The sequence below is a fragment of the Ictidomys tridecemlineatus genome, chromosome 7 (genome assembly GCF_052094955.1).
Source record: "Ictidomys tridecemlineatus isolate mIctTri1 chromosome 7, mIctTri1.hap1, whole genome shotgun sequence".
Lineage (NCBI taxonomy): Eukaryota > Metazoa > Chordata > Mammalia > Rodentia > Sciuridae > Ictidomys > Ictidomys tridecemlineatus.
The window spans coordinates 37,330,633-37,357,272 of record NC_135483.1 but is presented as its reverse complement, the minus strand read 5'-3'; the positions used below and the strand labels follow the sequence as shown (position 1 = coordinate 37,357,272).

General features: G+C 40.1%; 2 protein-coding genes and 1 non-coding gene across 4 annotated transcripts in view; 1 reads left to right on the top strand and 2 right to left on the bottom strand.

Annotated features, from left to right (window-relative positions):
* The window catches only part of Matn2 (matrilin 2), a 141,161-nt gene extending 117,432 nt beyond the window's left edge, over positions 1-23,729 (top strand). Inside the window, exons 11-19 of one of the 2 annotated variants that reach the window (XM_005316315.4) lie at positions 2,124-2,246; positions 4,311-4,433; positions 7,485-7,607; positions 11,429-11,842; positions 14,417-14,569; positions 15,606-15,677; positions 16,058-16,135; positions 16,488-16,586; positions 18,212-23,729. In XM_005316315.4, coding sequence (XP_005316372.2) covers positions 2,124-2,246; positions 4,311-4,433; positions 7,485-7,607; positions 11,429-11,842; positions 14,417-14,569; positions 15,606-15,677; positions 16,058-16,135; positions 16,488-16,586; positions 18,212-18,267 — 1,241 coding nt within the window. In that variant the 3' untranslated portion in view covers positions 18,268-23,729. Of the gene's footprint in view, positions 1-2,123; positions 2,247-4,310; positions 4,434-7,484; positions 7,608-11,428; positions 11,843-14,416; positions 14,570-15,605; positions 15,678-16,000; positions 16,136-16,487; positions 16,587-18,211 lie in introns of both variants that reach the window. The other variant, XM_005316314.5, reaches the window with a different exon arrangement.
* On the bottom strand, positions 23,075-25,443 carry LOC106144727 (large ribosomal subunit protein eL30). The gene is made up of 5 exons (XM_078016888.1): positions 25,339-25,443; positions 25,178-25,230; positions 24,791-24,936; positions 23,902-24,032; positions 23,075-23,176 (listed from the first exon to the last, which is right to left on the bottom strand). Exons 2-5 carry the CDS (start codon positions 25,196-25,198, stop codon positions 23,127-23,129), a joined length of 348 nt encoding a protein of 115 aa, XP_077873014.1. The 5' UTR covers positions 25,199-25,230; positions 25,339-25,443; the 3' UTR covers positions 23,075-23,126.
* Positions 23,395-23,528, bottom strand: LOC144365732 (small nucleolar RNA SNORA72). Its single transcript, XR_013424516.1, has one exon. It is a non-coding gene; the product is annotated as a small nucleolar RNA SNORA72 (small nucleolar RNA).
* Positions 25,444-26,640: the final 1,197 nt, after the last annotated feature.

Genomic DNA, 26,640 nt, shown 5'->3' with positions numbered 1-26,640 from the left:
GGGAAATGTTCTGCATTAATAATGAATTCAGAATGTGCCCAGAGAAGCAAATCATGTTCGAGCAATCGAGAGTCTCCAACTTTGTTTCGAATCTCTTCTGCAGTTATAAATTCAGTTAACAACATTTTCCCATTGTTCAAAGATTTTGGCAACGCTTCGGCCCGAAGAAACACAGGCATAATTCCTCTCTTGCTGGAAAGCTTACTTTAGCATATAGCAATGCAGTATAGTCAGGAAAAACATGAGATTTATTATCATAAGATAACATTTTTTAGTTTGATTTTTCCAGTTAATAACAATTAGTCTTGGAGAGGCAGTATCAGCCTTCCAAAACCTGCTTTTTTCTTGGTAGTAAATGAAAATAAGAGTCTCTGCCTTGACTAACCCTCAGGTTGGTTCTGAGGGCTCCCCTCCAAGGAGAAATCCTGCAAAAATGCTTCACAAAAAAGGTATATGGCTCGTGCTTAATTATAAAAGTCCTCATGTGATTTGGAGCCTTGATGCCTTCGATATGCATATGCATTGTGGAAAGTCTACTCACTCTAAGAGGATTGAGTTAACTCTCTGAAATGTGTATGGTTTTTATACAAAGTCACTGTCCTCAGCATCAGGAATTTAACAGGTGCACAAATCTTCCGGTTCTCCAGAAACTTCCCAGTCCTATAGAGAGCAACGTCATCTTTCAATAGCTGGCTCCTGCAACCTTGGGGTCATCCTTGACTCTTCTGCTTTGTCCATGTGAAAATATTCTCTATCAATCCATCAGCAAATAGAGGCTCTGCCTTCAAAACATAGCCACAGGGGCTGTGCATGGGGCTCAGTGGCAGAGTGCTGGCCTAGCATGTGTGAGGCACTGGGTTCGATCCTTAGCACCACATAAAAATAAATTAAACAAATGTATTACGTCCATCCAAAACTACAAATAAATAAATAAATAGTAAATATTTAAAAAAAAAAAAAAACAGAGCCACAGCTTGACCATTTCTCACCAGCTGCTCTGAGCTGCTAGCATGATTGCAGTTGGCCGTTCCCAGGGCTCCGCTCTCCACCATCCTCCCCCACACTCCATTATAAGCAGACCAGTCCTTTCCAAATGAAGTCATGGCATGTCACTCCACTGCTCCAGTGACTGTGCTTCTCACTCAGTCCTGCCCTGCTGTGAATCCCACATGCTCCGTCCTTGGCCCTCCCTGGCCTCCCTCCCTGGCCAGCTCTGGTTGCAGGGACCTGCTTGGCTCTCTCCTGGCCCTGCACTGGGCAAATGCTCTTCTTTCTTGCTGGCAATGCTCTTTCCCAGGCACCACCACTCACTCCCTCTCTTTCTTTATTATTCATTTATTTATTTGGTAGAGGTCCTGGGGAATTGAGTTGCATAGCTCCTCACTTTTGCTGAGGCTGGCTTTGAACTCATGATCCTCCTGCCTCAGCCTCCCGAGCCCCTGGGATTAAAGGAATGCACCACGCCACCCAGCCTACTTCCTCTCTTTCTTTAGGGCTCTGCTCAGTGCCAACTTATCTGGCTGCATGTAAAAAGCTCCAACCTACCAGCCACTCTTTATATCCTGCTTTTTCTCTAGAGCACTTTTCCCCACCTGATATCACATATGTGTTTGTCTGTTGGTCTTCCACACATCTCACCTACTAGACATAAAGCTTCCCCAAAAGCAGAAACTTTGTTGTGTTCATTGTTCTATCCCCAGAGCCTAGAACAGTGCCTGGCCCAAGTAGGATATTTGTTGACTGAATAAATGAATGAATGGATTACCTACGTGTGAGTCAAAGATGCTTACATAGAAATGTAAATAAATTGATATCATGTGACAGCCATTGAAGTTATGCTTATTTTCTAATATTTATAGGCTATTTATATCTCTCATTTTGAAAACTGTCTTTTTATATTTTTTGTTCATTTTTGCTGTGGAGGTGATCGTATTATTTTGTTTGTGTGTGCTCTGTACGTATTAAGAATTTTTGTTCACAGACACACGTTCTATCCTGAAATGTGCCCTGTGGGAAAAGACACTGCTTTAATTGAAGGTGTCTGAAATGTCTTTTATGAATGAATAAGTCATTAACATATGACTCATTTTCTTCTGGTTTTCCAATTCCAATTTGATCCTCAGAATTGGACTCTTGTGCTTTGGGGAACCATGGTTGTGAACATTCGTGTGTAAGCAGTGAAGACTCGTTTGTGTGCCAGTGCTTTGAAGGGTATATACTCCGTGACGATGGGAAAACCTGCAAAAGTAAGTTTTACTGGCATGGGCTCACATTACTCTGAGTCAGACCGTGGCATGAAATTCACTGTTCTGATCTCCGTATAAATCAGTTACTTTCAAAAGTCACTGTGGGATTCTGGATGGGATCCTGAAACACAAAAAGGATACTTAAGGAGGCCCTAAGTGAATGTAAATAAGCTATGGACTTTAGTTAATAATGTAGTAATGTGTGTTCATTTATCATAAAAACTATGCCATACTAATTTAAGATGTTAATAATAAACTGGGTGTGGGGCACATGGGATTCTCTGTACTGTTTTTCATTTTTTTTCTGTAAATCTAAAACTGTCCTGAAAAATAAAGCCTAGGGCTGGGGTTATAGCTCAGTGTAGAGCATGTGTTTAGCATGTGTTGAGGTTCTGGATTCAATTCCCAGCACCTAAGTTAGTGAATAAGTCCATTAAAGAAATATAGTCAAACAAGGAAAAAAAATAAAAAGGAAGTAATTGCCAGAGTTGTAGCTGAAGTTGCTCATTTATATGCTCTGTGTCATATAAGTGTGTTAGTTTGCTGTCACGGTGACAAAATACCCGAGGATAAACAACTTAAAAGGAGGAAAGATTTATTTTGGCTCTTGGTTTCAGTCCATGATCAGGCTCCTTTGCTTTTAGGCTTATGGTAAGGCAGAGCCTCATGGTGGAGAGCACATGGTGAGGCAAAGCTGCTCACTTAGAGGAGAGGAAGGGGCTGGGTCCCCATATACCCTTCAAGGTCACACCCCCAATGACCTACTTCAGTGTTCTATCACCTTCCAATGTCATCAGCAGCTGAGGACCGAGCTTTCAACACATGAACTGTAGGGGGGCACATTTAAGATCCAAATCATAACAAGAGGTTCAGCAGTATACTCTTGCAGAACCATGTACAGTGGAAAAATCAAGGTTTAAACTGGGCACAGTGGCACATGCCTCCAATCCCAGCAGCTCGGGAGACTGAGGCAGGAAGAGCACACGTGAGTTCAAAGCCAGCCTCAGCGACTTAGCCAGGCCCTAAGCAACTCAGTGTGACTCTGTCTCTAAATAAAATACAAAAATGAGATGGGGATATGACTCATTAGTTAAGTGTCCCTGGGTTTAATTTTTAGTACCAATTTAAAAAGAAAGAAAGAAAAGAAATCCAAGGTTTAAATTTTTTTTTTTTTTGGTGGTAGTAGTGAAGATTAAACCCAGGGTCTTGTATATGTTAGGCAAATACTCTACCACTGAGCTACATCCCTCACCCTTAATCTACTTTTTGTTCTGCCATTTATTAGCTGGGAAAGCCGTTTAACTTCTCTGAAGCTCTGCTTATTTACCTTTAATAATTTTGTTGTCGTCATTTTTTCTGGTAGCACCAATCCCCTCACGGAGGCCACCTTGTCTGGAGGTCATTCGTGTTTCGGAAAGCAGAGCCTCTTACACAGGGCCTGACTAGGACAAATAGCCCTAGCGTATCTTAACAGCTGGTGTAAATCTCCACGCACATCTCGGTATAACCAAAGGGAGAGGTGTAACCTGGGCAGATGATTCCCATCCCTATCGGTCATTTCTTCCTCAAGCTTCCCGAAGCCCTTTCCAGAGAGCAACTTAATTGACACTATTTGAAGAAAAGATGAGTAACTGAAATTATTACCCTCATTTTTCAGACAGGAAAGCGAAGACTCCAGGAGGTTAAGTGATTCTCCTAAGTCATATATTATGTCAGGGACAAAGCCAAAATTAGATTTCAGTGCTGCTCATCTAAATTGAAGTTTAATCTCCTAAGTAATCAGACCAACAGTGTCTCCATTCTGGTATCAGAAGCAACGTCTGCAGAAACCTGATGATGGATTGCATGTCAATAAGACACTGAAGTAGGTGCTGGCAACTGATGAAGGTGATGCTAGTGAGAAACTTGGAAGATTTAGCCCTTACGAAAGCCCCTAAACTTCATCCCCCAGCTTTACCATCTGCTCAAGTGGCACTGGGGTGCAGTGGCCAAGATGGATGGATCCTACAGGTCCAGGTAAAATTTTGTTGGTGCAGTTGTTTTGACTGGCTCTGCCCTCCTCAGGGAAAGACGTCTGCCGAGATGTGGCCCATGGCTGCGAGCACATTTGTGTGAACAGTGACGAATCGTTCATCTGCAAGTGCTTGGAGGGCTTCAGGCTGGCGGAGGATGGCAAGCGCTGTAGAAGTAAGTAGCCTCGGAGTGGAGAGCCTCTCCATCTGTGGTGCTCAGGCAGCTACAGACCTTCATTTAATCTTTAAAAATCTTCCTTTTAAAAACTTTTAACCAGTATCACGAATAGGACTTCCTACCTTGGCCTGAGATCAAGTCATTCCGACCTTGGTTCTTTGGGAATTTCTAAGTGGATCTTGAGTTGTCAGGCTCTTTGCTTCTCTCTCTCTTCTCTCAGCTGTCAACCTTTTTCCATTCTCATTGTGTGGATGCTCAGAGCCTCGCACAGTGCCTGCTAGACATTGGGAGGAATTAGAATCTCTGCCAGCAGTCACTACAAGGACCAAAGGATAACTACAGTTCTATTTTCCTCTTGGCAGAACTTATAAGTAATGATAAAGGGTGGGAGAGGGGCTAAGGGAGTTTTCTGTGGGTTTTTGAGAAATCTATTCTTTCTATCACTTGCTACTATAGGTCACTCAGAACAGACTCTTAGAGTTTGGCTAGAAAGTGTATTAGGGTTCTCCAAAGAAACAAGACTAGGCTGGGGTTGTGGCTCAGTGGTAGAGTACTCGGGTCTCACATGTGCAAGGCCCTGGGTTTAATCCTCAGCACCACATAAAAATAAATAAATAAAATAAAGATATTGTGTCCAACTACAAGTAGAAAATAAATATTAAAAAGAAACAAGACTATTGTATGTGAGAGAGAGGGGAAGAGATGGGAGGGAAGAAGAGAGATTGATTTGAAGGACTTGGCTCTTGGGAATGTGGGGGATGGAAAGTATGATGTGAGCAGAGCAGGCTGGGAGACCCAGGAAAAGTTGATGTTGTCCTGGGGTCTGAAAGTGGTCTAGATGCAGAATTTCCATTTTCTTGGGGAACCTTAGTCTCCTTAAGGTCTTTAACTGTTTGGATGAGGCACACCCACATTATGGAGGGTAGTCTGCTTTACTCAAAGTCTACCAGTTTAAATGTCAGTTCATCTAAAAATTACCTCCACAGCAACATCTAGACTGGCGTTTGACCAAATGACCAGGCACAAGGTGGCACATAAAAGTAGCCATCCTAGTCCCCAAGAAAGAGAGAGAGATGGATGCACCAGCTAAGTGAGGAGGGCATTAGAAGAGCACAAGGTCCAGGCTGGGTTGTGGCTAAGAGGTAGAGCGCTTGGTTATCACGTGTGAAGCCCTGGGTTCAATCCTCAGCACCATATAAAAATAAAGAAATAATTTAAAAAAAAACCCTAAGATTAAAAAAGAAGAAGGAAAGCATAGGGCAGGGATTTATCTTCACCATGAGATTCTGGCTATGAGTTATTAGTTTTCCTTTTTTTTTTTTTTTTTTTTTTAATGGTACCAGGAATTGAACCCAGGGCTACTTAACCACGAGCCACATCCCCAGCCCTTTTTGACAGGGTCTCCCACTAAGCTGCTTAGAACCTTACTAAATTACTGAGGCTGGCTGAATTTGCAACTTCCTGCCTTCATCTCCCAGTCACTGGGATTATAGGCTTTTGCTACCGCACCCAGCCCCTGTGGGGGTTTTCACAATCTCTACTTGATTTGGTGACGCTGTGCCCCAGTGGGCAGAATGGTCCTTTATTGGGCAAGGCAAAATCAGTCCCTTTGCTTTTGAGGTTGATTTAGGGGGGGGTTTCCTGCAGAGCCATACCCCACGTTGACACAGCCAGGTGGGGGTAGAAGTCACTGACCTCATTCTTTTTTTTTTTTTTTTAATAGGTGGACACAATGTCTTTATTTTACATTTATGTGGTGCTGGATCGAACCCAGTGCCTCATGCATGCTAGGTGAGCACTCTACCTCTGAGCCACAACCCCAGCCCCACTGCCCTTATTCTTGCCTCAGGAAGAGGGCTCCTACCTGTAGCAACAAGTTCTGTGGGAACAACCGAGTCCTCGCAGGCCTTGGAGCCCTGGCCCAACTGCAGGCATCCCCCCAGCGTCCTCAGTCTTAGCTCACACTATGGTTTCCCTTCTTTGGAGACCACATCCACACTTCTGCTCATTGTGTCTGCCTGATCCAGTTGTTCCTGCTTTTATTTCTGTGAACCTGGGTGTAACACCCCACCACACACCTACACACCATCTATTCACTCAGCATCCTGATTGCTTAGTAAGTTGAGCAGTTTTGCACCAGGTACAGCTTCTACCTCTGGAATTTGATCACTAAGTCATATCCCACCGTTCCTGTTTCCTAGAGGGCTCTGTAGTTGTTGATTCCAATTTTGTGTGGGGCTTCTCCTTTTAAAGGGCTAATAAAGAGCCAAAGGGTTGTCTATGGATCGCCTGAGGAAGACTCAGGAGATGCTGTGCCTCAGCTGGGCCACCGGCTTGTTGGATGACCTTTGGCAGCTCAGTGAAACTCTTTGAGGATCCATTTTTTCATTTACACCTCGAGTAGAACTATTCCATCTTCCTTTCCTCCCAGAAGGTGGTGAGAATCAAAGGGCTGTAACTACTTTAAAAAATTCAAGATAACCTCACACACGAGAAATGTTCATAGACCAACAAAATGGAGTGTTTGGGATCTCCATGGAGAGGAATCAGAAGCTCAGCAAACAATTCTAATTTGATAGTAAATCCAGGACACCCGGTCACCCATCTTTCCATTCAGACTTGTGGGAATTGGAGCTTCTTGGGAGGAGGAGCTTCTCCCTGATCTTGGGCTATCCAAGTGGGAGACTAAAAAGGACGCCATTTAGAGGGTTTGCACAGCTGGGCACGGGGGCACACGCCTGTAACCCCAGTGGTTTGAGAGGTTGAGGCAGGAGGATCACAAGTTCAAAGCCAGCCTCAGCAAAAGCAAGGCACTGAGCAACTCAGTCAGACTCTGTCTCTAAATAAAATACAAAATAGGGCTGGGGATGTGGCTCAGTGGTTGAGTGCCCTGATACCCACCTCTGCCCCTGCCCCATGTCCCCAAACAGAAGGTTTACACATTTTTTTTTTTAAAGTGGCTTATTTCCTCAACCTCTCCACGTGTAACTGTTCATGCCAGCTATTTTCTGACTGGTGGGATTGTTTACCTCCCCACATTTTCCTCAGGGAAGGACGTCTGCAAATCGACCCCTCACGGCTGCGAACACATTTGTGTCAACAATGGCAATTCCTACATCTGCAAGTGCTCAGAGGGATTTGTTCTAGCTGAGGATGGAAGGCGGTGCAAGAGTAAGTGATGAGAACTTGGCTCTGCTTTCTCTTGGCTTTGGAGCATCTGCCTTTTGGACTATTTTCAGGCACCTCTGCTTCTCCCATAAAGAAAAGTGTGTGTGCACAGAGGCTGGGGGAGGAGGTGTAACTGTAGCAGCACCTGCGAAAGCACTTTCGGTTTTAGTTGACAGTTCATTATCAGCCAAAAGGCTGGAGTGATCTTTGGCTGAGGAAGAGTATCTGGCTGGGAGAGGTAGGACTGTGCTAGTTCTGCAAATGGTACTTTAGAAAAAGAGAGATGAGATGATGGATCAAAGCTTGAAACGTTAAAAAAAATAAAATAAAATAAAACCACCAAATAGCAAAGGAAGTCTTGAGAGAATTATTTGATAATCCCAGAGAAGCTCTTTTTAAACATGGCATGCAACTTAAAAATCATAAAAGGAAAAATATATATTAAGAGATTAAAACTATGATACTTTTTTTTAACCTATTGGTTATCAGATTTCACAAAGTTTGATGGTTCCTATGTTGGCAAAGATAGGTTGTAAAAGGCAATTATAAGCCAGGTACTGTGTCGCACACCTGTAATCCCAGCAGCTCAGAAGGCTGAGGCAAGAGGATCATGAGTTCAAAGCCAGCCTCAGCAAAGAAAAGTGAGGGGCTAAGCAACTTAGAGAGACCCTGGCTCTAAATAAAATACAAAATAGGGCTGGGGATGTGGCTCAGTGGTTAAGTGCCCCTGAGTTCAATCCCCGGTACAAAAAAAAGGCAATTATAAACAGATCAGTGGATATGTGAATTAGCACAACCTTCAGGAGAGCAATTTAGCCATATTTTAAATGCAATTCTACTTCTAGAAGTTTATCCTACAGGTGTGTGTGTGTGTGTTCATATTACATGTGGATATTTTGTGTAGCATTACTTGTAGCAGCAAAAAAACAAGCTAAATGCCTGCCCTTAAGAGCCTCATTAAGGACCAGATGTAGTGGTATATACCTGTAATCCCAGCAACTCAGGAAGTAAGGCAGGAGGATCACAAGTTTGAGGCCAGCTTTAGCAACTTAGTGAGAACCTGTCTCAAAAATTTTAAAAAAAAAAGTGGGGGGCTGGGGATGGGCTCAGTGGTTAAGCATCCCTGGATTCAATCCCTGGGTTACATAAATTATGGGACATCTATACAATGAGATTTGATGTAGATGTTAAAAGAATGAAGCAGGGGCTGGGGTTGTGGCTCATTGGTAGAGCACTTGCCGAGCTTGTGTGAGGCCCTGGGTTCGAGTCTCAGCACCACATATAAATAAAATAAAGGTTTGATTACAACTAAAATAAATATATATTTTTTAAAAAGAATAAGAATGAAGACGCTCTATACATAGCCCGGAGATATTGTAAATGAAAAAAGCATAGGGATCAATAGTTTTTATTATGTTACCATTGCTGTATTTTGTATAAGACTGTAACACACACACATATGTCTTTTTGAAATTTTTGAATTTTTCTATGTACATGTATTGTTTTTCAGAAAATTTAAAGGAACAAGATAAACATGAATTAGAAAAAATAAGCACCATGGTGAGGGGATTTGGTTCCATATCTAGCAGTAAATAAAGAATGAAACTGGGAAATTTTATAGAAAATAAAAAGACGTGAGATACCATTCAAACACCAAATAATTATCTCCTTGTTCATGATTTATTTGATACCCCTACCCCAGGGACAGCCATAAGGGAGAAGCTACAGCTCAGCATGAAGACAAAAAACTTTCTATTAGGAAAGATACGTGATTAATTAGTTCAGAGCATGAACTTCAAGTTAGAATGCCCACCCATACTGCCTGGCCAGACTATTTAACTTCTCCGAGTCTCAGTTTCCTCCTCTGTAAAACGAGGATAACAGCTCACGTAGCCCGAATAAGGAATACGTGAGACCCTGTCTTCCAGGGCTGGTAATCAGAAAGTGCTCAATGAATGATCACTGTTGCCGTCATTACAGGCAGAGTGGTCTGAGGACAGGGTTTTGGTCGTGGGGTGATAGATTCTCATCAAGAGAGGAGTTCAGACCACAGCAGGCCTGGAGTAGATGACCTGTCAAGGTCTCATCTAACTCTGCAATTCTAGAACCCTGTGAAAATTATGTTCTGAAAGTAAATCACAGCTCACAAATGAACTACCATAAAGAAGATGCCAAAAGAAAGCATGACTGGTCCTCCTGCAAACAAGCACCTGGCAAGTGGGGCGGAAAGCAAAGAAGGGTCTGGGTGCTTCTGACGTTTTTGCTCTCTCTGGCATTCGCATTCCTGTCTCTTTGAGGAGCCTTTATGCAGCCTTCTGTGGGGAGGCTGCAAGTGCTGGTATACAGGAGGAGCAGGAAGGAAGTTTTGCTGCTGGTAAATCGTACCAGTATTTCTGAAATCTGCTGGAGAAGCACATGTAGGCCAGCTGAGTCTTTTTCTGGTTGACTCAGAAACAGGCTATGAATGTAAATGAAGCTTTGAATTGGCCTTTTCCTCTTTCACTGATAAAGAATCAATAGGTTGAATAATGAAGACAAGCACTTAATGGAGAGAGAAAGAAGGACCCCAAGCCCCCAGTCGCCAAGATTCATACACACACGATTACATTAGCATGTTATACCAGCCAGGCATAGAAATGGGTCTTTACTTGCTTGTATTGTTATGCTTCACTTTGAAAGATTAGACAGCAGCTTGATATAGAAAAGAGAATGTTATAATAATATACTGTGGTCTATTTGAAATGATCTCATCCATTTGGGATCTGGAAATTTTTCTTCTCCTCACACCCAAATTGCTTAAGTATTTGCATAACGTTTTTCTCTTTTACCCTCAACCATCTGCATTGCTCAAAAATCTTTGGTGTAGATACAGAATTCACAGTGAGCTTCATTTTTAAGCTTTAACAGGGCAGTGGAAGTACTTACAGGTGTGCTACCCACTAACCAATAGATAACTGCCTCATTCTTTTATTCTGTCAATCAACGTTTATTGAACACCTATTGTGTGCCAGACATTAGGGGCACAAAAATGAATGAAATCCAGCCTCTACTGAGGAAGAACTCACAGACTAAAGGAGGAGACAAACACATAATAAAATAATTATTGTACAACGTGGAATGCTGCATCCAGTAAGCAACTTGACTGTAAGCAACTTGGCATTAGACATTTGTCTTTGTCACAACCATAATCCTGCTGTGTCTACTGTTTTGCACAAGGCAGATGCTCAATAAATTTTGGTTGAGTAAATTGGTAGAATTACGGGTATTCAGCTAATGCAATCTGGGTTACTAGGAAACCATCCTTGGAAGAGATGATGACTGAGCAGAATTTTAAGAATCTCCTTCTCCTTTGTCACTCAGCATGGCAGCACTTATGTGATGTCATCCTCCCAGCATGAAGTGATAGGAAGGGTTAGAGTGTAGTCCGACCCTTCAGTGTAGCCACTGTGCCTCCGAGACCTGGCTGTCACTGATCAGGGTACAATGTGGGACTGGTTTCTTAGATGATTTGTACATTTGCTGTGTGTTTTTGCTTATGAAAATTACTATTTTTACCGATTTGACAAGCCAAACATAAAAGTATATATGAAAATTATTGTTGCTTGTGACATTCCCAACACCTCATCTGTCCTGTGAATTGTCTTCTAAGTACCATGCGCTAACCGGTTGCACAACTGGAGCTCCGTGTCCTGTGTATTGTCTAAATAAAAACCAAGATGGTTCTCCAAAGCAGTTATGCCTCCAATTAGAGCACAGTTTTCTATTTTTTCATGTAAATGATTTTTAATTACCCAACCAGATCAATTTTCCTTTTGTTCCTGTAGGATGCACTGAAGGCCCAATTGACCTGGTCTTTGTGATTGATGGATCCAAGAGCCTTGGAGAAGAGAATTTTGAGATCGTGAAGCAGTTTGTCACTGGCATTATAGATTCCTTGGCAATTTCTCCCAAAGCTGCTCGAGTGGGGCTGCTCCAGTACTCCACGCAGGTCCGCACAGAGTTTACCCTGAGAAACTTCAACTCCGCCAAAGACATGAAGAAAGCGGTAGCCCACATGAAGTACATGGGCAAGGGCTCTATGACGGGGTTGGCCCTGAAACACATGTTCGAGAGAAGCTTTACCCAAGTAGAAGGGGCCAGGCCCCTCTCCACACGGGTGCCCAGAGTGGCCATCGTGTTCACAGACGGACGGGCTCAGGATGACGTGTCCGAGTGGGCCAGCAAAGCCAAGGCCAATGGTAATACAGAATGGAGGTGCTTTACACCACTTGAGGTTCAGATTTCTTAAACTCTAAGTGCTCACAGCTGACCATTAGCATAAAATTCCTTGATTTTTATAAGGTTTCCTGACAATCACCATTATACCCCTTAGCAACCTTAATGGGATCCCAGAGGTGTTAAAATGCTCAAGAAGGATGGGAAAGTCTCCCAGAGTGGGAGGCTACACAGTCCACACCCAGCAATGTGATTTACTACCCAGTGTGTGACTTCCAGTGGATAGACTCACCCCTGTACTTGCTATGTAACCACAGACAGACATACAACAGTGCCCAAACACTGGTAATGCTGCTTTAGAATCACTTAAAGAGCTTGTTAAAAAATACGTTCATCTTCATACATTTTTTTAAAAATACCAGTGCTCTGAAACTATGATCACCTTAAGATAGAGAACATTTTTGTGTTTGCAGGAAGAGAAAGTTAGCTTTTGAGAAAATCAAAATGCTAGGAAGGATGATGACTAAGTTCTTTTTGTGCAGTAAAGCTCATCTCCTCTTGAGGTTTTCCTGACTTCCTGTAGCATGCAGGCAGGGATTTGAGTGTTTCTTCAGTGTGGATGTGAAGTGTAGAAGAGTGTGGCCCTTGGCAAAAGACAACCAGAAGCTGGGATGACTGGTAGAGACAGTTTATAGTGAAGGGTGTGGATTCCTCAGGGGAGATGAGGAAACTTGAGGTTGTGAAGCAGGGTGCTTGCAAGCCACCTCCTGTAAGTACTCGCTGAGGACACAACAGATCCTCTAATGGGACAAATGGGATGCACAGAACACTGCCTCACCCAAGACTTTATGGGCGCAGTGCCTAGATCGGACTGGGCATGCAGAAGATGCATGACAAATGCTCAGTATTGAAAGTACTCCCAGCCCCACTGGTGAGCTCCATTCCTCCTACAGAAAGGCTGGTTCACACTGACCTCAACCACTCTCTTTGTGAAGGAGGCTATTTTATTGACATTGCTTACTGTAAGTCTGCTCCTTGCTTCCTTGCCTAAGAGAGTGGGAGCCAGAAAAAGTGTCCAGCTCTGAATCAGCTGGGTGGACTGTAAAACTGGCTGTTCACATTAGACTAGATTGCCAGAATTAATGTCTAACCCATCTACTCCTCTAGAGCCTGTGTTCTTAAAAAAGCATTGGGGAAAGCATTTTCGTCTCCAGGAACAAAGGTTAGCCCTTTCACTTGACTCACTGAAATTTATCTTACACTTGCCCCACAAATTTCCACACATTACCCAAAGGTGGGTGGTAGGAGATGTATGGTTCTTCAAACAAGGTTTATTGGAAGTGACATCCTCACATGAATTTAATTATTTCTATATATAGTTAACATAATTCTAAAATAGTTACCCTTTTTAGGAAGTTGTATGTAAAGTCATTAGGCTCTTAGACAAATATGCTGACCTTGGCTGTTGAACTTACACAGACTTAGAACAAGTCACAACTCTCAGCCCTTGAATTTAAGGCCCCTTTTATGTGCATTTAAGAAATGTTGTCTAATGAATTGGCCAGAATAAATTATCAGTGCTGGACTAGTGATGTGGCTCAGTGGTAGAGCATTTGCCTAACATGTGTAAGGCACTGGGTTTGATTCTCAGCATGTTAAAAAAAAAAAAGAAAGAAAGAAAAAAGAAAGAATAAATAAAATGAAGGTATCACGTTCATCTACAACTTAATAAAAAAAAAGATATCAGTTCTGCAAACTGTTGGATAACAAGGAGAGCTTAATTCTTATTGCATTTTACTTCCAAATGAACAGTATACAAGGGAAGGGGGAAGAATGATTAATCTGATTTAGAAAAGCTTTTGGAGAAAATTCATACCCCTTTTGAAATCTAATGTTGAGTCAGGCACATGCATGTAATCCCAGCAACTTGGGAGGCTGAGGCAGCATTGCAACTTTGAGCCCAGACTTAGTAACTTAGACTCTTTCTCAAAACCAAAAATAAAAATGGCTATGGATGTAGCTCAGTGGTAAAGTTCCAAAAAACAAACAAACAAAAAAAGAAATCTAATGTTGACATTTAGGTTTGTTCTCTTGACTGGGGATTTCCAGTGATCTGCAGATTCTCCTCCTCAGCTTACCATCTCCTCATAAGATTGTGTCCTCCTAAAAAAAAACAGGCAGAAGGCAGTTTCACTTGATCCTAGATTATTGAAGGTTCATCTTGGTTATAATATCATAAATTGTCCTGCTTCTTAAAATTCTTCCAGAAGAGATCCCCATTTTAGTAAGCCATAAGATAGATGTTCTTTTCTACTTATTCAGAAGACTAATTCAGGGAAAAATTGCAGATTTGTTAAATAACTCTCCCTGAAGCTGTGCAACATGTTGGGTACCCAACCTTTCCCAGATCCCTCACTTCTCTTTAGGGTCCCTCTCTTTTGTTCATAGGGCCAAAGCAAAATGGAGGGAAAATACAAAGAACCCCTCCCTCAATCACATCACTTAATATCTAGCTGACTTTGGATGTAGTACACATAACTTCCAGAGCAGGGAAGCAAATCCCTAACTGCCTTGTTCTTACCTGTTTTGCTCCCTAGGTATCACTATGTATGCTGTTGGGGTTGGAAAAGCCATTGAGGAAGAACTACAGGAGATTGCCTCTGAGCCTACTGACAAGCATCTCTTCTACGCAGAAGACTTCAGTTCAATGGGCGAGATAAGTGAAAAGCTAAAGAAAGGCATCTGTGAAGGTACTATAGCAGCATCTAGGAAAGACCAGTATGAACAATCAAAGGAGGAATCTCAACCCATTCTTTCAGCATAATCAAAAAAGTGCCTCCTGGTGGTCAGGGCCAGTGGTACTTAGAATCAGCAATCATAAAAAAGGGAACAGAAGAGAGGGAAAGACAAAACTGATAACTACCACAGCTTGAGCACTTGCTCTATGCAGAGCGGTGTGATAAATAGTAGGAGGTGCTAGCCTACTTAATCCTCACCAAAGCCCTAGAAAAGTGATCGTGTAGCAGGAAACAATCATTATATAAACCAGGAGGGAAGAGGTGCAATTTCAAAATATGCCTGTAATTTGGAGTGGAAAGGGATGGTTATCCTTGCAAGCTCACTGTTGGAAATTTAAAAAATGCCTTTCTTCATGGACAACTCATGTGTATTAGACTGCCCTTTAGAATTCAAATTTTGAATTCTAAATGTTTTTCCACAATCCACTAATTGTGCCAAGTAGGCTTGTACACGGAAGTTCTGTCCATTTTTCTTCCTACTCATGCCCCAGGTACAATCACCTCTAAAATCCAATCTAAGTGATGTGTCTTATTCCTCTAAAGGAAAACTCTGAGATAAAGGGGGACCAGGGAGGGAAGGTATTTCAGATTCCTGTGAGTAGATCATACGTTGCCTCTTGGCCATTTTGTTCATGTTGAAATGCCTCGCTCGAGTTGGATTGCTGGCATTTCAAATTGATTCAACAAATTTAACCATTTTTCTACCCTTCACTCTAGATATGTTTTTCATTTTGGGGGAGGATGTGGGGGATCATTCTTTAGAAGCTGTACCTAAGGGGAGAAGGCTTCTCTTATAACTGCCCTAAAATGGTCATCGATTATAACAGTAAACAACTGCTTTTCTGAGAGTTTGGTATTACCATAAAAACAAACCAAACCAAACCTGAGTTATGGCAGGAGGTAAGGAGTTGGTCTGAGACTAGCTTCCTCAAGCACATGCATGGGTATGGAAAACTGTTATCCCTTCTGGTCACCTCTTTCCACTCAGCTCTAGAAGACTCTGATGGAAGACAGGACTCCCCAGCAGGGGAACTGCCAAAGAGGGTCCACCAGCCAACAGGTAATTTTTTAAAACAATGTTTTCAGAATCTCTGGTGGGTGTTTCTGCCATGGTTTCTCTCCCAATAAAAGTTATAAAATAATGAAAGTAAGGCAGATTTAAATTATGTTAACTGAGGCCTTTTTTCCTGTAACAAGGAAATTTATACTTCAAGTTTGTAATTTGGTAACTAGTAGCTCTGCTAATAGACTTTTTGCCTCAGTAAATCAAAGTAAAGCTCTGTACTAGGTGGCAGGAATAGCAAGCACCATATCGTGCTGCTGGCTACTTTAGACCACAGTGGTGTTAAGCAGGTTTGACTTCAGTTTTCTTTCTCTTTACAGAATCTGAGCCAGTCACCATAAATATCCAAGACCTACTTTCCTGTTCTAATTTTGCAGTGCAACATAGATATCTATTTGAAGAAGACCATCTTTCACGGTCTACTCAAAAACTTTTCCACTCAACACAATCTTCAGGTAATTCCAAGTAAAATAGTTACTATAATTTTATAACAGCATTGCAACTTGCCAAAAAACTTGGCTTAAAGGAAATAGGAAGGAGGAAAAGAGAACTTAAATAGAATGAGAACAAAAAAAAAAAAAAGAAGAGAAATAGTAGTCTGTCCCCTAATCCACAATTAAGGCCTGTTTCAGTGCTAGAAGCATATATAGTCCTTTCCTGGTATTTCCTTCACTGGATCTGACTGTGTGGAAAAAGTGGAACATTTCTTTCACTATGGTTTTCTCTATATGATGATTCAATCCTATTATTATGTGTCTGGACGTTTGGTGGATGACAGAGGTGAACACTTTCCATCTGCTTTCTCAGGAAGCCCTCTGGAAGAAAAACACGATCAATGCAAATGTGAAAACCTCATAATGTTCCAGAACCTCGCAAATGAAGAAGTAAAAAAATTAACACAGCGCTATATCCTTTTCTAGTGTTATGCTGCATATGGAATGCAAAGAATATTACCAAAACTCACAAATGCTCTATATGGCTTTTATCAGGTGAAATTATTCCCAGGAAGTTGAGGATAGTGAGCTCCAGGAAAAGCTTTTTCTTAAAAAAAAAAAAAAAAAGCAGATTGCCATGCCAACACAGGGTCAAGCCAGGCTTAGTGGCAAGTGTCAGGCATTTAGTGTCAGGCATTTAGTGTCAGGCATTTAGTTGCCATCTGCTGTCCTAGGAGGATTAGCAGAAATGCCAGTCAACCAGGCAATATGTAAGGAAATAAAATAAAGGACTTAATTCCCTCTTGGTTAGGACGATATGTACTGGATCTGAAGTGCATCAAAGGTACAGTGTCTCTAGGTAGAGAATGTGGTAGACTTAAGAGGTTTCAAACTCAGTTTAAACCCCCAACCTTTTCTTTGGCCATAAACTGCACAGCAGCCACATTTGGATTCAATGTGTAGTTTCTAAAGGATTTCTCTTTTATTGGGCTTTTTTTCCTTCTCATTTTTTTGGCAGCAGATATCTTTATATCAGCACTCTAGAAGATGAAACATTCTACCAAGGGAACAGTAAGATCCAATGATTCATTAAAACAATATTATAAATAAAAGGAATGCTTTGGGATAATAGATAAATGAGGATTTGGTGCTTTTTACACATTGATCACACTGCCAACTGCTCTGAACTTAAAATTACAGTAAGCTTACTAAAGCTGGCTGATACGTATCTCAGTGTGCATCAACTAGCCTACAGGGAAATGGTTTAATTCTGAACTACCTCTGGGCCAAGGGGCTTGTATAATAAGAAACAATAGCACATAGCAATTCTCCTTCTAAAAGCTGCACACAGGCTCCCCTAAGTAAAACAGAACAATCTTTTTGACAGTAGTTAACATAGATGATGAACCTGGGTTCCCATTCTGCCAAAAGGGCAGGTAAAGGACATTAAGGAGCTTACTGGGAAGACACTTGATTTAATGCCTCTTCTCTCTTTCTACCCCACTTCTGAAGGTCTACTTCCCAAGAGACTAAAGTTATGAATAAAAATAAAAATAAAGTTATGAATAAAAAGAATAAAAAGAGCACAGATCAAATTCCTCCAGGAAGCTACCTTTAGCCTTACCTTGTATCATGGGTGAAAACTCCCTCTCTTCTCTTCTGACTTTATATTTTACTTTTCAAGTCCTAATCTTTCATATTCTTCTCCAACATTATCATCTCTGGTTCCCAGAGGTGTGATATAGCAAACTCTTTTACAAGCAACAGGGGTATGAATGCCATTAAAAATCTGAATCAGTTTAAAAAAATTAAACTATTTCTTGATTTGTGTGTGTGTATGTGATGATTACATATAACAGTGGGATGGCTATGTCTTTAGAAATGAACTTAACTTGAACTATATTTGTCTTGAAAGTGTGTTAAATGAGTTTCTTAAACTTAAAAAAGGGTTTTAAAATACTTGACAAGAATTCTTTTTTTTTTAAGCTTAAAGCCTTTTATATTTCAGGACAAAATTTTATTTAGATAGATCAAGTTGTATTAGAATGTCAATGAAAATATACAATTCAGATCCCTCTTCCTTAATTTGAGATTTACTAGAAGAAATGACACAGAGAATGGAAGCCTTGGAAAATCGCCTGAGATACAGATGAAGACTAGAAACACTCCACACATCCTTATGTCACTGTATCAAGAATTGCAATGGAAGCAGCACAGAGCCCCAAAGCTCAGGCTATTAGGTCTATAATGTTGGGAAGTAAAACACAACCAGTTCAGAGGAAGCTGGTTTACTATACAAAGAAAATAAAATGCCAACTTGTATAAATTTATTTAGGGGGGGAAATTTCAGAATTTTAAGATGAGTTTACCGTAAGAATAAATAAGCTATGCAAGGTATTTTGTAATGTTCTGTGGATATAATTTGCTTCTGCCTCATCCTGCCTTAGTGTTGCAATCTCATCGACTACAAAATATTTTGCAGTCTTACTTCTTAGAATACTGGCCATAGGAAATGCTAATTTTTTGTATTGGACTTTACCTTGATATATGTATATGGATGTATGCACAAAATAATAGGACATATGTACTTGTGTAACAAGTTGAATTTTTTATACAATATTAAAATTTATCAGAGAATAGCATCCTGTGCAAAATTCTTAATTTTTTTAAAAAATATTTAAAGTTGTAGATGAACACAATGTCTTTATTTATTTTTATGTGGTGCTGAGGATCAAACCCAGGGCCTCACACTTGCAAGGCAAGCACTCTACCACTGAGCTACAGCCCCAACCCCCCAAATTCTTAATTTTAAATGCAAGATATGTATACATGAAAATGACCCATTATGCACATTTAAAAAAAAGTTTGATCTCAGTGATTAGGAAATGCAGGGTAAAATAAAAACATTTTTTTTTTTACTCCACTAGTGGCAAAAATGAAAGTTTGTCAAGTATTCAAGTATTCTTAAGGATGTGGAACTATAAGACTTTTATACACTGCTAGGAAGAGTGCAAATTGGCAGTCTCTTTGCAGAATAAATCTGCCTTCGCTAAATGAAACTGAAGATGCAGGCAACCCTGTAACTGTAGCAGGACTTACAGGTATATTACTCAATGATTTTAGTACATACACACAAGGAGATCTGTACAAGAATGCTACTAGAGTTTGTAAAAGCAACATACTAGCAAAAACCTAAACATTATCAGAAGGGGAACTGATATAATACACTAACATGTATATTTAAGTACAGAAAATATTCCAGAGTGACATACATCTAATGAGGAAAATAAGGAAGTGAGAATAGTCCAAAAGGACTTCAACTATGACAGCTTAGGAAGATAAACTGAACAAGAAACTAAGACAAAAAGTCAACTTTCAGGCTGAGGCTGTGGCTCAGCGGTAGAGCACTAGCCTAGCATGCGTGAGGCCCTGGGTTTGGTCCTCAACACCACATAAAAATAAATAAACAAAATAAAGGTATTGTGTTAAAAAAAAAAAAAGCTTTTAAAAAAAAGTCAACTTCCCCCAAGGAAGCCACTGTACTTTAATAAGAGTCCAAATGATGCCTTATAAACAAAACATCTTGATTAAGCCTATACTGAAGTATCTCAAGACAAGTGTTTACATCAGAATAAGCTCCCAAAAGGCAGTGTGGCAGAATGGGAAGAACATCTCTTAAGGCCTCAACCTTATCTGAAAAACCCATTTAACCCTAAATGTAGACGTTTTCATTAGGAAGCTGTATTGATTTGTATTCACATTAATTTTGATATATAACCAATTCAGGCACTGCTTAGTTTGCCCAGTTAGACTTTACATTCTGTTGTGTTCAAGCTCCCTCTAGTGGCTAAAGACTACAATTCCTCTTTTAAGCTATTAAATATTTCTACAACTTGGTGTGGAGAGGAGGCAGTTTCATGGAAAACAAAGGCTTCCAACCAAAGCATCAAAATGTGATTAATCCAAGATATTTAACTTAGGGAATGCCTAAAATATAAAATATTTGTTGTTTTTGCCACTTTTACATGAAGTGTTTTGCATTCCACTTTCACCATTTATCACCTGTCTTAATTTCATCTGTTAAAATGGAAATAACAGTACTGTCATGTGTTATCAAAGGATCAATTATATATACATTTAGTAAAAGGACCCAAACCTTTCAAATGCTCAGTATTAACTATTATGTTTTTATTCTTCAGCAGCCAACAGTATTGACCCAGAGATGGTAAGTGTATGCCGAGTGAGAATTGTTTCTGCTTTTGTTTTTTGGTAGTTCCCTCCCCTACACTATCTTCTGAACAAGATAGGAGGCAGTGAATTTAACAATAAATGCACAAAATTACTGAAAAAGTACCATCAGTTAGATGAAGATAAAATTCTGGTCAGTCATAAGCTTAATGTCATTGTTGAAGCACTAGAAAATATTATTCACTCGAATAGTTTTTGGTGACAAAATTGAGACTGTCTTCAAGACCTTAGCTTAATGAGAGGCAGATATTAATGCCATAAAATAGGTTTTAAGGTAACTCAGAGGCACCTAATCTAGACTGAAAGATGATGATGAACTTATCCTCAGAGTAAGTACAGGTAGGCCCAGAAATGCAGAATGGGAGCTGGTAGTTACAGATGTGACAGCAGACCAAAAACTCCAGATGATCATCTTCCAGATTACCCAGCTGGTCATGCATTCATGACCAACCTAAAATATAACCTTTTGCTTCTGCCACCATCCTGTACCAATTCCAGTTGTTACACTTCACAACAACCAACCTCTTCATTGGGACAGCTATCTCTTCCTAACAGTAGAGGTATGAAGTAAATTCAACTGGCTGGGATTTTCTGTAGTTCCTCTTGTTTTAGAGGCAAACACATTATTTTTATTGCAATCAAAGAAGAAAATGCCACTTTAGACGGTCCTAATGGCATTTTCTCCAGCAGCAGTTTAATGGCACTTTATCTCAGGCCAGGAAATGTTTCCTATTTAAACTTTTGCAGAAAGATTGCACAGCCAAGAAGTTGTATCATAAAAACACTGCAAAGATAGTAGACTGGAACTCACATTTTTAAATATTTTATTTACTCATTTTAGTTGTTGATGGATCTTTTTTATTTATATGTGGTGCTGAGAATCGAACTCAGTGCCTCACACGTTCGAGGCAAGCGCTCGACCACTGAGCCACAACCCCAGCCCCCCAGATTCCCACATTTTTTAAAGTAAATTGGAACAGTTAAACTAGAGGGGAAAATAATCTAAAAATTTTTTAAACTCAATAGGGTGGAACTTTCATTAGTGGGAAAAATTAACAAAGCAAATGTAAGAAACATATACTTCCTTAACCAAGAGGCAAAATTTTGAACTATGGTAGTCAGACCAAGCAATTCTTATCAAAGACAAAGATTTCAAACATTTTAAGAATACCAGTCTCTGATGTAAACATGAACACCTTATACCATTTAAAATAACCCAATGGCTCTTAATAAGATACGCTAATCTAAAAAGGTGGACGCGATATTTGGTGGTTATGTTTCAATGAAATGGAAACCAGAAATAAAAAATAGTTTCAGTATCCTCAGCTCTCCCAAAGAACTGCATTGTCAAACATCAGTATGCTCCCAAAATGTAACAACCACTCTAGTATTAGTAATAGCTTCTCTCCAAAAGTGTATCTACAACCTCTGATTTAAGAGGTCAGATGTTACCTTAAAATAAACCCAAGATCAGGAGATGTTACCTTAAAATAAACCCAAGGGGAATGACACAATATATAACGAAATGCTATTATATACCTATTAAGAGATAGCCCTGACTCTAAGTTCAGTAAATAGCTGACTGTAAATGTAAGGCATCCTCTTTTCCTATTATTTTTCCCCATATTAATTCCTCTTAATGTTCCAAAGTACATTAATATATGTGGGAAAGGGGTTCTATGAGATATATGGTATACATTTTCCCCAAAATCTCAACACCAAACATACTTCATGTCTTTTAGGACTAAATGTTACAAAACTCATCCCAGCAATTTGACAAAACTTACTGAAGATCTGGGCTTATTCTTAAGTCATCCACATATATTTCTTCATTAAAGTTCAATAGTAATTTTCTCAGCCTATGAAAAACTCTAGATGGGGAAACATTTCGCTTAACTCTTACTACTCAGATTTGATAAATTGTACTTCTAGCTGTTTAACCTCAAAGCATCTCAAACACATTCAAATATAAAAATGCAAATATATCCTCAGACTAGAATTATGAAAATTAAGTCTCTTAAAACTCAGATTTAACTCTTAACTCTTACTACTCAGATTTGATAAATTGTACTTCTAGCTGTTTAACCTCAAAGCATCTCAAACACATTCAAATATAAAAATGCAAATATATCCTCAGACTAGAATTATGAAAATTAAGTCTCTTAAAAACCTAGCATATGAAAACCCTCGATCTGAAATTTTCTGAGAACTGACATAAGTAGAATATCCATGACCTCAAAATGTTTCATGCATAAAATTATTAAATATACTGTATACATGTTGGAGTTTTGTGGCTCAGTGGTACAATGTTTGCCTAGCATGCATAAGGCACTGGTTCAATCCCCAGCACCACATAAATAAAACTAAACAAAATAAAGGTATTTGTGCTCACTTACAACTAAAAATATTTTTTAAAAAATGCTGTATATAATTCACAAATGAATTTTGTGTTGACTCAGGTCCCATTCTGAGATTTCATTATGTATATGCAAATATTTCAAAATCTGCAAAACATTTCTGGTCTTCTGCTTTTCAGGTAAGGGATACTCAATGCTTTCCCTTTAGAAAAACAAGAAAATGGAAACTATGTTGTATAAGTCTTTACCCAAAGTCTTGTCACATCCAGCTCCCCCCTCTGCCTTACTTTACATTACCTCCAGGAAAGTTTTCAAAAACTAAAAGACACAAAGAAAATAATCAAAATGAATGCAGTGTTTTTAAAACACACTCTGCCAAGTTTTATTAAAGAAAAATTTTACACGTTTTACTTTTCACCAGTCTGTTCTGGCATGCTTCTAATGATATCAGAATCACCTAGAAAATAAAAACAGTAATTTTACAATACATTTAATGGCAACTGGTAGTAACAAAATTTCTGTATTTTGTTTACATGTTCTTTTAGACAAGTCTGCAACTTAGTATTGATTATTTGCAAGTTACCCTACTAGCTGTACTATCATTTTTCAAAAAGTAGATCAAGATCATAGTCATAATATGGTCATACAAAATGATCATATTGTAAATCAGATTGGGTTTATCACCAGCATTTATAAAACCAGACCCAGGGAAAGAACTAGGTCTGGGGACACCATGCATGGTCTTAATATAGCGAATGTTTAGCCTGCCCTGATTATTACAAAAATCAGAACAGCGAGAATATTCGCAGAATTTTGTGAGTTATCTAAAATTCACAGGTTCAAAACATAATACTTCACCCCAACCCTCAATCTAATTTTACCTGTCCATTCTCAGGCAACAAAGATTACTTTTTTACTATTTTATCTGATTATTTCCCCCTTATAGTTTCACTTTTTACAAGTTCCCAAGTCATTATTATTTTGGTGTTTTATTGAAGAGTCTCAAAGTAAAAGATTTATAACAAAGCCAATTAACGTTATTATCAATTCTCTGCAAAATAAAACTAGAATTATCCCTTAGCCAAACTCACAACCTGAACTCAGGAACCAAAGACATTTCCATAACAAGAAATACTGGTATTATATTACAAGGAAAAATGATTTTATGATTTAAAAATATACCTGGATCAATGATAGACAGTGTGCATACTCTGTAGTATTTTCCACATGCTGTGCCCAGTTCAATATTATTGCCACTGTAGTGATGGACACCAGTTTTGGCCAACATGGCATAGTACTCTATTTCAGATTTCCTGTAGGAACCAAAAAAAAAAAAAAAAAAGCAAATCAATACCAAGTGACTAACAGACAAAAGATACTCTTTATCTTATTAATTGTAATGTTGGTGAGACTTTCTAATTAAACATACTACTCTTGAAAACATGGAATAAAACCCAACACTCTAGGCTCCACCAATAACCAGACATCTACATAAGATCTCTGAGCAGGTTATACATTAGCATGGAAAATACAGAGTAGGGGATTAATCATATGGCTAATATTCTGCGAATTCCTTTAGCTTATTTACAATATCTACTAGGTTCGATTTCAAAATAATCAAAAAAATCAATCCGGGCTCAGAAGTGACACACAGGACTGAATTCAGTGATTCCATGAGACCCTCCAACTTGTCCAGCCTAAACTTTTTTTACCTGATTTTCTATACTACAACGAATACAATGAAGCACCTTTCAAGCATCTCAAAGCTAAAAAAAATAAGGATAAATGGCAGAATAAAAAATATAAGGAGAAACAAATTATACATCTGTGCTTCCTTCAAACTTGACAATCTGTGATTTTACCCCCCTTCACACATTTCTCCTCAAAGAAAGCAAATGATGATGGCACACAAGGTAAGGACGAAACATCAAAACAGCAACCACAATAATTATTCTGTTTGCGAAAAATAAACTTGTACATAAAATCAAATTCATGCAACGCAGATTACTTTTCTGGACATTCGTTCATGATGAATTTGCAGTCGGCGACACGTTGAAGTTCCCTCCATTACCTCAAAGCTGGACAGTTGTTGGCAAGGATGACCAATTTGGCTTTGCCCTGTCTGATCATCTTCAGAGTTTGCTTGTACCCCAGTACATATTTTCCACTTTTCATAACAAGCTGAAGCCGAGAGTTGATCGACTCCAGGGACTTTTTCTACAAAGCAAACATTGAATACGAACGTGAAGGCCTCATTTACAACCACCTCAAAACAAGATCCAACTTTCTGGAATCGAGCCCCTTAGTAAAACCTTTTAAGCCACAGAGAGCCTCTCAGGTTCCCTTTAGAACCCTCCCAAAGCCAGTGGGCATGCTGCCTCCCCGCTCAGATCTGCGCGGCCCGGCTCAGACTTGTCTCCACGTGAATGGGCTTCAGGCCCCAGCCCTTCTTACTCACCGTCTTTTTTGCGGCCACCATCTTCCTGCCTTAGATGCGGGGCGGCCCCCAACCTGAAACATAGAGAAGACAGTACAGGAGATTTAAGACCCCAGGTTTTAACCGGCAATCGGGAGGGTTCCCAAAGCCAGATAACTCTCGGCACTGCGGAGCTCACTCACCTAGAGCAGCCGTCAAGATGGCCGGAGAGCTAGAAAGGAAGGAATTCCCACAATGCAAAGTTCTTTACGGCAGAGCCGGAGGACGCTAGGACCGGAAGCGGAAGCAAATAGCAAACGGAAGGGGTGGGGCTAGAAGCGTACGGCCGCTGTCGGTTGCTATGGATACCACTAGTTCTAATAGTGGACCGTTAACTTCTCTCTGTGTCCTTAAATTTTCTGTCTCATGTTGCATTAGGCTGCAAGTTGCGAGTTTAGGAAAACCAAAGCGTCGAACCTGGCAAGGACTGGCGAAACCAACTGAGAGTACAGTAGAAGGGCCGGGAGAAGAGGCAGTTTGTCTGCTGAAGGCACGGCTCCTGCGGAGGCTCCTGGAGGGCTCCGGTGAGCCGGAGCCGCTTTTCCTGCCTCTACCCTTCGCGGGGCAGAAGCAGCTGGATCCACTCCTCTGCCCTTGCGCAGGTTGCGGGTCCTTCGGAGAACGGTGGCTTCACGCACAGCATCCCCAAGGCTCAGCTTTTGTGGCTATGTTAGATTGATTCGGGGCACTGAAATCTACTTTTTAAAAAAATCTTCTTTTTTTCTGTGAACCTTGGAGCTTGGTATAAATATCTAGTGACGAATTGTACAAGATATTAGGTACTGAAAGTCCCACCTCCTCACCAGTACCAAAATTAATAAATTAAAAAGTAAAATCTGCCCGGTGCGAAGGGGGACATACCTGTAACCCCAGCGACTCGGGAGGCCGAGGCAGGAAAATTGCAGGTTCTAGATCCTCAGCAATTTAGCAACACCCTGTCTCAAAAAGGGCTGGGATATAGCTCAAAGATGAAGCGCCCCTGGGTTTAATCCCCAGTTCAAAAAAAAAAAAAAAAATCAGACCGGTAAGTAAGCAATTTGTCGTGTTATTTTGCCCTGAGGACGGGAAAGGGAAGGACCTCTTTCTTTCTTCCCCTCGCCCTCACACACAACCTTTTCATTCTCAACTTTACATATCTAATGTTATTGTCAGGTCTAAGACCAGAACCATGGTCTGTAACTCAGATTCTTTTCCAAAATTTATTCAAATGTGTGACTGACTTTGAGATGAATTTAACCTAACAATAAAGTAGCTAGTATAGTGTGGCTGGAGTAGAGCATTTGTGAGAAGAAATAATAAGAATACAAAAAAAAAATTAAATGTAGTAATGATAGGAACTTGGGGTACAGCTCAGTGATACAGTATTTGCATAGAATACACAAAAGCCTGGGTTTGATGTCCAGCAACATACAAACACGATTTAAATATAAAAATTATGTGAGTTT

What these genes read in the sequence shown, in the direction of transcription:
- LOC106144727 (XM_078016888.1), bottom strand. Translation starts at nt 25,198, where the DNA reads ATGGTGGCCGCAAAAAAGACG. An exon ending in TGGTGGCCGCAAAAAAGACG is followed by an intron (nt 24,937 to 25,177) that starts GTGAGTAAGAAG and finishes TTTGCTTTGTAG; the next exon opens with AAAAAGTCCCTGGAGTCGAT. An exon ending in AACAACTGTCCAGCTTTGAG is followed by an intron (nt 24,033 to 24,790) that starts GTAATGGAGGGA and finishes TGGTTCCTACAG; the next exon opens with GAAATCTGAAATAGAGTACT.